The sequence below is a fragment of the Lolium rigidum genome, chromosome 1, assembly GCF_022539505.1.
Source record: "Lolium rigidum isolate FL_2022 chromosome 1, APGP_CSIRO_Lrig_0.1, whole genome shotgun sequence".
Taxonomy (NCBI): Eukaryota; Viridiplantae; Streptophyta; class Magnoliopsida; order Poales; family Poaceae; genus Lolium; species Lolium rigidum.
Genome location: NC_061508.1, coordinates 180,330,408 through 180,342,385, shown reverse-complemented (window position 1 = coordinate 180,342,385; position 11,978 = coordinate 180,330,408). Strand labels below are relative to the sequence as shown.

Below are 11,978 nucleotides of genomic sequence, written 5' to 3'. Positions count from 1 at the left end.
ACATGTTACAAGTTGAAAGCAACCGCTGAAACTTAATCTTCCTTTGTGTTGCTTCAATACCTTTACTTTGATTTATTGCTTTATGAGTTAACTCTTATGCAAGACTTATTAATACTTGTCTTGAAGTACTATTCATGAAAAGTCTTTTCCTTATGATTCACTTGTTTACTCATGACGTTACCATTGTTTTGATCGCTGCATTCACTACATATGTTTACAAATAGTATGATCAAGGTTATGATGGCATATCACTTCAGAAATTATCTTTGTTATCGTTTTACCTGCTCGGGACGAGCAGAACTAAGCTTGGGGATGCTTGATACGTCTCCGACGTATCGATAATTTCTTATGTTCTATGCCATATTATTGATGATACCTACATGTTTTATGCACACTTTATGTCATATTCGTGCATTTTCTGGAACTAACCTATTAACAAGATGCCGAAGTGCCGGTTCCTGTTTTCTCGCTGTTTTTGGTTTCGAAATCCTAGTAACGAAATATTCTCGGAATTGGACGAAACGAAGACCCGGGGGCCTATTTTTCCACGGAGCTTCCGGAAGACCGAAGAACACACGAAGTGGGGCCACGAGGTGGCGACACCACAAGGCGGCGCGGCCCGGGGGGCCCGCGCCGCCCTATGGTGTGGCCCCTCGTCGGCCCCCGACTCTGCCCTTCCGCCTACTTAAAGCCTCCGTCGCGAAACCCACGATGCGAAAAACCACGATACGGAAAACCTTGCGAGACGCCGCCGCCGCCGATCCCATCTCGGGGGATTCTGGAGATCTCCTCCGGCACCCTGCCGGAGAGGGGATTCATCTCCCGGAGGACTCTACACCGCCATGGTCGCCTCCGGAGTGATGAGTGAGTAGTTCACCCCTGGACTATGGGTCCATAGCAGTAGCTAGATGGTTGTCTTCTCCTCATTGTGCTTCATTGTTGGATCTTGTGAGCTGCCTAACATGATCAAGATCATCTATCCGTAATTCTATATGTTGTGTTTGTCGGGATCCGATGGATAGAGAATACCATGTCATGTTAATTATCAAGTTATTACACATGTGTTGTTTATGATCTTGCATGCTCTCCGTTTCTAGTAGAGGCTCTGGCCAAGTTTTTACTTTTAACTCCAAGAGGGAGTATTTATGCTCGATAGTGGGTTCATGCCTGCATTGACACACGGGACGGTGACGAGAAAGTTCTAAGGTTGTGTTGTGCTTGTTGCCACTAGGGATAAAACATTGGCGCTATGTCCGAGGATGTAGTTGTTGATTACATTACGCACCATACTTAATGCAATTGTCCGTTGCTTTGCAACTTAATGCTGGAGGGGTTCGGATGATAACCTGAAGGTGGACTTTTTAGGCATAGATGCGGTTGGATGGCGGTCTATGTACTTTGTCGTAATGCCCAATTAAATCTCACTATACTTATCATGTCATGTATGTGCATTGTTATGCCCTCTCTATTTGTCAATTGCCCGACTGTAATTTGTTCACCCAACATGCTTTTATCTTATGGGAGAGACACCTCTAGTGAACTGTGGACCCCGGTCCATTCTTTTAATACTTGAAATACAAATCTGCTGCAATACTTGTTTTTACTTGTTTTCTCTGCAAACAATCATCTTCCACACAATACGGTTAATCCTTTGTTACAGACAAGCCGGTGAGATTGACAACCTCACTCGTTTCGTTGGGGCAAAGTACTTTGGTTGTGTTGTGCGGGTTCCACGTTGGCGCCGGAATCTACGGTGTTGCGCCGCACTACATCCCGCCGCCATCAACCTTCAACGTGCTTCTTGACTCCTACTGGTTCGATTAAACCTTGGTTTCTAACTGAGGGAAACTTGCCGCTGTGCGCATCACACCTTCCTCTTGGGGTTCCCAACGGACGTGTCAACTACACGCATCACGCTTCCATGCAAAGCCCTCCGTCGCTCGCTTGATTGATCCGCTGCACGCCGGAATTGATCGAGGTCGGTAGCTCATTTGCTAACCTAACCCGATTCCTTTCCAAAATAGTATGATACACATTGAGAGTCCCTGCCGAAACTCCAGAGGGGACCCGAGTGTTATTGGCTACAGCTGTGCGGGCAATCTGCCACTCTTCCTCAGTGATGGTGTAAGCACTATCATCGTTGCTGTGCTATTCTCAACGTTGCGGCGTCCACCTCGATTGACACGTGGGGTATGTTCACCTTCAGAGGGTCCTTCTCCGTTGACCGAGTTGAGGATAGTGTAAATTTGGTGATGTGCCACTCTCCAAGTGGCTACCCTGGTAATGTTGTTGATACTTTCTTCATCGGAGGAATAGTTGGCACTGCAGACGAACGGCGTGCCATCCGAACCTAGCCCATGCCTGGTGTCGCAGTTGAGGCAATAATACAACGTTAGATCAGACGATGCAAAATCGTCGGATCCAATGGACATAGACGATGTCGAATAGCGTGGAGACAATGATGGCGAAGACGTTGGTGTCGATGCCGATAACGTAACCGACAGATCGACCGAGACTGGAGTCGATGCGGTCGATCCTGCAGCTGATGAAGTCAGTAGTGGACGCTCCCGAACGTCATATCCAACCCGCCGCGTAGGCCTGAGAAGACCGAACGAGACGAGTCGGCGTGCGAAGTGAACTCGAAGGACCCGAAACGAATCGAGTTCCCCAAGCTTGGCGATGAAGGAGCCGATAATGGTGTCGGCGATGCTGGTGGAGTTGTGGTTGACGTGACCGAAGAAGCCGATGACGTGTCTTGTGCCGACAGGGTTCCCACAGACGGCGCCAATTGACGAGGGTACTCCTCGGCAATGCCCATCATGAGGAGCTTAGGGTTGACGGAATCCTGCAGGCTGACACGAGATATCGGATACCAAGCAAACGGGGAGAGAGATTTACCCAGATTCAAGGCCCTCGATGAGATAAAACCCTTACTTCCTGCTTGTCTGATCTTGATTATCGAATATATGGAGTTACAATGGGGTAGCCGATAGGCTGTGGTGGTTGTCTCGTCGAGAAACTAAGATTCTAGGGTTCTAGCTCTTGACTTGCGGTGAATCTACGTGTTGAAGTTGTGTCTCGGCAGACCCTCTCCTGGCCTTTATATAGTAGGCCAGGTCCTGAGAGTTCTGTACGGACTCGACTAGGTTACAAAGAGATCTATTCTAATCTTTCCTTGTATAGCGTCTTCTTGCCTTGTTCATCAAGAATCATTATTTGGGTAAGTCACCTTCACTGGAACCAAAGTATATGCACCATTGGTCGTTGGGCAATCTTCATGGGCTCCTGGTTGGGCTGGAGGAGGTAATCTAATGTTGGTTACCCGAAGGGTAATGCCCACATCACTCTCTCTCACTCCATTGTTGATGTCCAAAAGCTTGAGATCTCCCTCCTCCACCAACCAAACTCAAATCCCGTTGGGGGAAAAGCTTGAGGAGCCCTAGATCTACGATTGCACCAAGCCAAATATCATTCCCCCTTGAGTTCTTCGAGCAAGCTTGTTACTCTTGGGTTTTTGGAAACTCTAGGCGGCTAGGGTCGCTCGGAAGCATCCGGGTTGTGGATTTGCTCCAAGAACAAGATTGTGAGGGTTTGGAGACTACCTTTAAAATCTACCACGAGTGAGTGAGCTATTCCTTCGTGGGATAGGCTCCGGAGAAGAAGGCGAGCATTTGTGGCATTGGGAAATCCTTCGTGGGATCCCACACCTCTCCAACGTGACGTAACTTCTTCTCAAGGAAGGGAACACGGGAATACATCTTCGTCTCTGTGTGCTTCAGTTATTCCTAACCGATCTCTTTACTTGTGATCTTTACTTTTGTGATAGCCTTCATGCTTGAAGTATCTTGTATCATCGCCTAGTTTGCATTAGGCTCACTTTCTATTCCACAATGCCTAAACTTGTAAAAGAAATCAAAACAAAATTGTAGAACCTATTCACCCCCTCTAGGTTACCATCTCTATCCTTTCAGGCAGGGAGCGGTCTCTCGCCATCGTTTGGGATGGGAAAGACGTCAGTGGCAATGACGGCGACAACATCAACCTAGACTACAACGCCTTCGACCGGTGCCGCTAGATTGGGGTTTTCATTTAAATTTCATTCAACTTTGTAAAAACCTAAATATCTGAATGAAATGTTGCTGATCTATTTAAATTTCATGATTTTAAATTCTTTTGCACAAATTTGTTGGGGGGCTCACAAACACCCCCAATAGGCTGACACCGTGTGCCGGCGCCCCCAAAAGACCAGAACGTAGGTCAAAGTAGATTGCACGCAGTTAGCAGTGAGAGAGCAATTGGGTTAATCATGAATGTATTCTTTTTGTGACTTATGAGTTATGATCATGAAATTTATAAAAAAATTACTAGCAATGGAATTTATAAGAATTCCACTAATCAGTGGGGGATTTTTCTTTAGAACATAGTCCCATATCAGTTAAACTGTATCGGTAAGCTAAACTACTACCCAAGTCCATAGCAGGTTGATGGACCAGAAAACGTTGGAAGCAACATGACAAGCCTGCATTGCAAAATAATGGCCACGGAACGAATAGTTCCCTCTTAAAACAGATCGCACTGGTCTCATTTTGCTCATCATGGGTGAGAACTGGCACAATCCATGCAAATGAAGGCATACTTTGCTTAAAAAAGTCTCCGTCTTTTTAGCCAGCTGAACGGGGTTGCTCGACTACCCTCAGAGTGCCCCCAAGCTCCACAGGAACAAGAGGAACAAGCGAGTGAAGAACATCTGCGATTAGTGGTCTATAGCTTGGCTCTGGCTGAACACAAAGGACAGCAACAGCAGCAACCTAGACAAACAACAATGTGATTACAAAAACGATTCTGATGCAGAAGAGGAAAACAAATGTGGATAAATCTGGCTAATTACTTGATATAGATGTCTCAAGTCCATGGTGTTTTGGATAACAGGATCAATTATTTGTGGCAGCTTTGTTCTATCCGTTATCTGAGGCATGGCCTGCAAAAGAAAACTCTGTGGTTATAGAATGATGTTCCTCCTTGTAAAAAAAAATAGAATGAGATCAGTTTTCTACACATGGAAAAAATAATATCATAGAACAGGAGCATATGTTGTTTCATTTTTTTTTTTCACAATACTCCTATTTGATGACTTATTGTTGGTTGCTAGCAATACAAAATGGGGAATATGTGTCTCCTTCATGCAAGCTAGGTAGCAAATTGCCTCTCTTTTTTCCTTTCTGAATGTATTAACTTAAAGACTTCAGAACGACCATTAACTTGCATACTGTGCTGATTAAACGAGAATAATTATTTGACAGTTTGGTACTCTACATGGTGATAAATTCTTGCAACCATCACAATTGAGTGGTCAAATTTTTGTTATTTTGATCAGCATCATATTTGTAAATATTCCAAATTGGCCTTATTTTCAAACTTCTTAGAAATATTTAGTGGTAAGAGATAATATTCAAGGACTTTATTTTTCGAACCATGCAGGATGACTAATATTCAAGGACTCAAGGTTGCATGTAGGGCACAAAAAAGAGTAAAAAAGTGACAAGTGGACACCAGAATATGTTAATCTAATTTTTTTTTTTTGAGAAAATGATATTCAATACATATTTTTACTGATATAATGTTCTCTGCATAAATGTCTGTTTCCACTATTAAGTCAAAGAATATGTCTATCTGTTGCTAGTGAGTGCAATTGTGCTCAAACATTAAGTATCATAAGTTCACGAAAAGTACTACTGTATAAAGCATGGAGACCAAGTAGATACCCATGACACAATAGATTCACAATGAGACTCTCCAACCCTTTCCACTGGTTTCCTTCCAAGCAACAGCTCAAGAAGAACCACACCAAAAGAATATACGTCACTTTTCTCAGTTAATTGACCTAAAAATGTATAAATAACATGACTAAATTAAAGGCTTCAGAATCCATGCTACTGAGTAATATCTTAATGTACTAAGGAAAATGCATGTACCATCTAGAAGATACTCTGGTGCAACATAACCAACAGTTCCTGAAGGGTTTATGTCATCTCTGTTGTGGTTTCCACCATATGTTGCAAGGCCAAAATCTGATATCTGTACAATTAAAGAAAAGCAATCATAAGTCAAGTCATACTGGTAAGTTCTGGACATTGGACAATTTACGGAACTGGAAGTTGGTAAAAGCTTAAAATTCTAACCTTTGCATTATACACAGAGTCAAGAAGTATATTGGATGATTTTATATCTCTGTGAATAATTATTGGATTGCAGTGCTCATGAAGGTGTTCCAACCCTCTGCGATGGCAGCATTGGCTTGGATTAGTATCGATAATCCTTATTGCAACTTATGCATAAGATACAACTGTTTTAGAAGTAGAACCTTGCGGCATCAAGAGCAATTTTCAGGCGAGTGTGCCAACTTAAAGCTGACCCGTGAGAGGATCCTACAGAAGCAAAAAATAAAATAAAAACATTTTTCCTCCATTATTATATCAAGCATAATGTAGATGCTAATTTAGGATAGGAATAAACTGAAATGCACCATGTAATTGTGTTTCAAGAGAACCATTTTCCATTAACTCATAAATGACCAGCCTTGTATCTTCATGACTGCAATATCCCAGCACAGAGATCACATTGGGATGTCGAATTTTTCCAAGAAAATCCAGCTCATTCTGACAACCACATATGAACATGCAATCAAACAATATATTCCAATCAATATTATAAATTTGGAAAATAAAATGACATGCATTATTCGGTCACCTCAAACTCTTTCTCAACTTCTTGCCTACAACAATTCAGTTTCTTCACAGCTGCAACTACGTTTCCATCAAGACAAGCTCTATATACACAACCAAGACCTCCTTTTCCCAAGATATTCTTTTCACTGAATTTGTCAGTAGCGGTCTCTAAGACTGAGAAGTCCATCATTGCAATTACTTCTTTATTGGACATTTTATTTGAATTAAGTTTCCCCAGCACCGGCAGCAACATGTGCCCGTTACTACGATCTAGAAACAGACCAATCACGCGGTAAGTAAAAGTGGTACTGTAAATTAAATACTGATATTTTCTGGAATATGTAACTTAAGGACCTCACTTTGAAGTTTCATGTCCTTGGAGTCCAGAGCTTCACGAGCTTTTCTCCAGAAGGACCATGCATAAGTTGCTGATACTGCCATTACGATGACTGCAACGAGTGACAGGATAACTGCAACTAGGACCTGCTTTTGGTAATGGTTATCTCCTTCAGTTGGGATCTTTACTGCTGCGCTCAGGGGCAACCATAACAGATAAAGGTCAGATATTTTATTCATAAAAGTACAGTTCGGGCTTCAAACTATTACAGAGACGCACAAATATTGATCAATTCAATTGTAAGACACTGAAACACAAGAGAAGGCATAAATAAAAGTCTCAAATTTCTGTATTCTGAACATCTCCTTGACCGTTCCCCCTCGTCGCTCCCGTGGGCGACGGGAGGGAACCCTAGCCAACACCTGCCCAGCTCCCCTCCCCCTGCTCCTCCCTCCCCTCGCCGCCGCCGGAGGGCGTCGCTGGGCAAAGCCTGGGCGCTGGCGGCGACGGGGACTCCTCTCCCCCTCGCGCGGAGGACTTGGCGCGGGCCGACGGGGCCGGTGAGGGCGGCGCGCTTCACGAGGGGCGCAGCGGTGCGGCTGCCTCGGCAGCGGCGTGGCGGCTTCGTGGCGTGGCGGCGTCCCCGTGCTGGAGGCGGCGGCTGCTCTCGGGCGGCCACCAAGTCCGGCGGTGGGCGGCGCGGCCAAGCTGATTTCTGGGTGGCCAGCGACGGCGACGGCGCTGGGATGACGGCTACAGGTGGTGCTGGGCGGCCGGAGATGGCGCCATGGCGGCGCGGGCTTGCTGGCTCGGGTCTGGGCCCTTCGGGCCCGATCTGGGTTTGGTGGGCCCCGACCGTTCTGCCCTCCTACGCCTGGGTGCGGCCAGGCACCTCCTCCTTGTCCGTCCTCCTCGGCTCCGAGCGCAGGGTGCTGCTGCTCTGGCCGGGTTGAGCGGAACCCTACGCCATCTTGGCGTGGCGGCTCGTGGCGTCCATGCGGCGCTGGCGACAAGGTGGACGGTGCTGGGTGGCCGGCGATGCTCTCTGAGGTGGATGTGTGCAAACCCGCTGCGACCCACCCCATGGTGGCACCTGCACCGCTTGCGGCTCGGTGGTGCCCCTCTTAGGCGGCCTGTCCCTTTGTGGGCATGGCTGCCCCCGACCTGGCGCGCTGGACGTGCTGCCGGCGGGTTGCGCTGCCAAGACTAGCGCTTTGAGAGAAAAGGGTCAGCGCAGGAGGTCTTGGTGAAGAATGGACAGCTTGGTGAGGTACCATGATCTAGGCGAAAGCCCTGCCTTTCGGGGCCGGTGACGGCGACGCCCGAGGGCGCTTCCTCTGTGGCGTCATCGAGGAGTTTCGGCACCTCCCTTGCCTAGGGTCTCATGTTCCGGGTGAAAACCTCAGATTTGGCTAGCCAAATCGGGCGACGACGGCGTCTTTGACGTCGTACCCTTCTTGGAGGCGTCGTCTTGGGAACTTGAGTTCGGGCCGTAGTTCTTCCTCGTGGATCTCAGCGCTGACCACATGGGGTGTCTTGCTATGCAGGTAGCGCGCCGGCCTCTCGAGTGGTATCGCGGTGGCTTGCGCGACGAGGATCTTCCTCGAACAGCGCGAGCATGCCTCTGGATGAGCAGTGGTGGGCTGGCCTCTGTGTTTGTTGGCGGGCTGCTGAAGACTGCACGCTTGCACGTCTGTCGAGGTTGCCGGGAGCTAGCTGCTGCGCCGACGGCGTTCCTTGGATTTGGGTCGAGGCCGGAGCAGCAATGCTCCCAGCTGAGCCATGGTGGGCTCGCGGGATTCAGGTGGTACGCGTCTTGGCTGCGGCTGGCAGGCTCTTGGTAATTTTGACAATGCACAAGCACTGCAACTTTCATCGGCAAGGGTTCTGTCTTGCGGAGGAGCTCACTCTGCAGCGTCTTGGAGGGGCACTCGACGGATTTCGGCCTTTTTGTCGTAGTCTAGTTTTGAGTGTTGGGTATGTACTGTGGGTGTTCGGCCTTTTCTTAGGTTTGTAATGTAAACTCATTTTCTATCAATGAATCGAAACACAAAGCTTTTTGCATTTTCGCGAAAAAAAAATTATGTATTCTAGAAAAAAAGAAGAACTCTCAAGTTCTATACCCCAGACTCAGCAGCTGCACTAGTTTTGTAATAATGCAATTGGATGTAAAGGGAATTTGAGGCAATCTAACCCAAGATTCAGAACAAGTAACGGTTCCTCACTTTTCTCATCTATACAACAACATGGAACAAATCATACAGCGAGGGAAACCAGCTTCTCATCTTGGCCTCGAAAGAATTCAGTAATACGACCAATGCAGACATCACAAATGAAGCGAAATAAAATAAGCAGAATAGAAGGCAGTTTTGCATCCCACAAGCCTCAAATAGCTAACCACGTCAGGAGCAAAGAGGACATTGCAATTTGAAGGACCGCGGCAGCCCGCAGTCTACATAGCATCATAGGCGCCTCAAAATCAAGGCATATAAATACGTGAAAGGCGATGCAGAAAGCACCCGGATTTGCGGTGCACGGTTACGAATGGGGCAATTACGTTTCTTCTTCTTTCCACGAAATAATACCAGATAAAGATTGGGTGCTCACCTGTCGGAGGAGATACCACCACACCAGGAAGGATGGGCGCGTCTGCCGCCGGCGATGGCGCGGGCGGCGAGGACACGTCGGTAAGGGTCCTCCTCGCCGCATCCGCGAGCAGAACCGTGGCACTCCTAGGCATTAGCACCACACCAAACAGCAGCAGTAAGAAGCCACCGCCACCGGACACCTCCATCTGTCCCTTCCAGCGTAGTGGAGTCCGAAATGGCAGCCGGCGGGCGGCTCGAGGAGCACCGGCGCCGGTGGCCCGTGGCCGTGGGAACAGGAAACGCACAGGGCCCCTTTCAAACCTTCCACCCACTGCTCTTTCTCTCTCTTTCGGTTTCGGATAGTTTTAGTTGAGGCTTTGAATGCTGGTGGCAGTAAGTGGGATCCCACTTCGCTGCACGCTGGCGGCCCACCGGCGCGTGGGGCCGACGTGACCTGGTTGGTATGGGGAGCAGCGGCTCTGGGTGCGGGCGTGCGGCTGGTCCATGAGTGAGCTGGCATGGGAGCGTGTGACTCTTGGCAGTTGCCACAATGTACTACTGTACTACGAATTTCACTAGAGGGCAACGGGTGTACGTTGCGCATGGTCTCATAGTCACGTGACGACCTGTAGCTCACTCGGTAGGTTTGCCTTGCATGCATGCTGAACCGGTGATCGGTCAACCGTGATGTTAGAATCATGCTAAAGTCAATGCCAAATGAATAAGGAACGTTGCGTGTCGCACTGGACAATGAGGCGGATGCATCGAGTCTTAAGGCGTTGTCCATTCCCGACCACACCATTGCCAGAGTCCACCTTATCCACCCGACCGACGCCGTGGGGAAGAAATGCTGGCCGTTCTGCAAGACCAAGAATGACCACGAGGCTAGCGGCTCGCGGTTCGGCAAGAAGCCGCGGGTCGGGCGGTATGTCCGCATCGAGTTCGCGCGCCGCCTCTCGGAGGAAAACCGGTCGGTGGCATGGCCGGACACAAACCTGCTCGGGGGAGGCTGGTACCTCAACTCTAGGCACGTGCCTGTCCCCCCCCCCCCCCGTGCCACGCGGGGGCCGAGAGGGCCGTGACGAGGTGCACCGCCGCCAAGCGATCTTGCCGGCCGATCTCCGATAAGATCCGGCGTACGCGCTCAACTCCTACAACTGGATCTCCTTCAGGACGTGGGAGTTCGACGCGCGCCGCCGAGCTGCATACCTCGGCGACATCGACTACTTCGACCGTGAGATCACCGCGGAAGAAGAGGAGAACAACGACGAGGACGCGAACGAGGACGAGGACGAGGAGGCGGAGCGCGCAGACAACGACCACGACGACGGCGGGCCGGAGTGGGATCCGGAGACCCAGCAGCCGGACATTAGCGAGGAGGAGTCCATTGCCATGGCACTGGCCAATAGCGAGCTCGCTATGTGGGACGGGCTCGCAATCCAGCTCCGCGAGTCTGCGCTCGCGCAGGGGAGGCCGACAACTCCTCCGGCCAAGCCGACGCATTCCAACGACCGCGCGCCGGCTAATGCTCCGGCCTGGGATCAGTGGCCACCTTCACCATAGCCTCGGCGACGACCTGGCCGCAGTTGCCGCAGCCTGCCCTTTGTATTCCACTGCCGGAGTACCAGCTTACATGGTCGACGCCGGAGTTCATCGACCTCGTCATCGACGATGAGCAGTAGCCATTAGCTAGGATTTAGCAGGCCTTTATGGCATTTTTAAAGTCTTTTTATGTTTTTCTATTAATGTAAATTATGGCTTTTATCAATGGGAAAAAGTATGCGTCGTGCCGCTGGAGCCACCCTCCGACGCAAACGGACGTACGGTCGATTTCGACCATTTCGGCCGGCGCAAACTGATGTGACCATCCGAAATGCGTCGCCCCGCTGGAGATGCCCTTAGCCGATGTGTTCACCTTGTATATGCAATTTCTTGTTTTATAAAATTTGTTCTAGGTTCAGTCAAAGTAACCTTTATAGGGCGCGTTTGGTAGCCTGCCGAGGGCTTTTTGCATGGGTTGGGACGTGGAACGGACCGTTTAGTTGCCTGCAGGCCGCGACGTTGTTGCATGAGCCGGGTTTTAAAGCACCCCTGGGACTTTCCCTAGAGGAACGCCCGGAATGGCAGTTTCTCTGGAGCCAGGCCCGTTGTGGCCAGAAGGTTGCACGCGTGGGGAAAGGAGACGGAAACGCGGCGTCCCTTCGGGAACACGCGCCATAATTAGCCTCATCGCTCCCCTCTCCTTCCTCTCAATCCCCCCAAACTGTCACATCACCAGGCGGTTCCCCTCCTGCCGACCAATCTGTCGCACCACCGCACCGCCGCAAG

General features: G+C 49.2%; 1 protein-coding gene across 1 annotated transcript; it reads right to left on the bottom strand.

The window, feature by feature from the left end:
- Positions 1 to 4,408: 4,408 nt before the first annotated feature.
- LOC124682782 (probable receptor-like protein kinase At1g80640) lies at positions 4,409 to 9,845 on the bottom strand. Its single transcript, XM_047217399.1, has 10 exons — positions 9,670 to 9,845; positions 7,085 to 7,252; positions 6,748 to 6,995; positions 6,524 to 6,656; positions 6,362 to 6,425; positions 6,180 to 6,276; positions 5,973 to 6,075; positions 5,763 to 5,881; positions 4,889 to 4,978; positions 4,409 to 4,808 (listed from the first exon to the last, which is right to left on the bottom strand). The coding sequence occupies exons 1-10, from the start codon at positions 9,800 to 9,802 to the stop codon at positions 4,662 to 4,664; spliced, it is 1,302 nt and encodes a 433-aa protein (XP_047073355.1). The 5' UTR covers positions 9,803 to 9,845; the 3' UTR covers positions 4,409 to 4,661.
- Positions 9,846 to 11,978: the final 2,133 nt, after the last annotated feature.

Bases quoted from the DNA above. Each gene is read 5' to 3' on its own strand.
- LOC124682782 (XM_047217399.1), bottom strand. From the start codon at position 9,802: ATGCCTAGGAGTGCCACGGTTCTGCTCGCGGATGCGGCGAGGAGGACC. The intron at 6,426-6,523 runs GTGCATTTCAGT...TTGCTTCTGTAG, and splicing joins TCTTGAAACACAATTACATG to GATCCTCTCACGGGTCAGCT. The intron at 4,809-4,888 runs GTAATTAGCCAG...TTGTTTGTCTAG, and splicing joins ACTTGAGACATCTATATCAA to GTTGCTGCTGTTGCTGTCCT.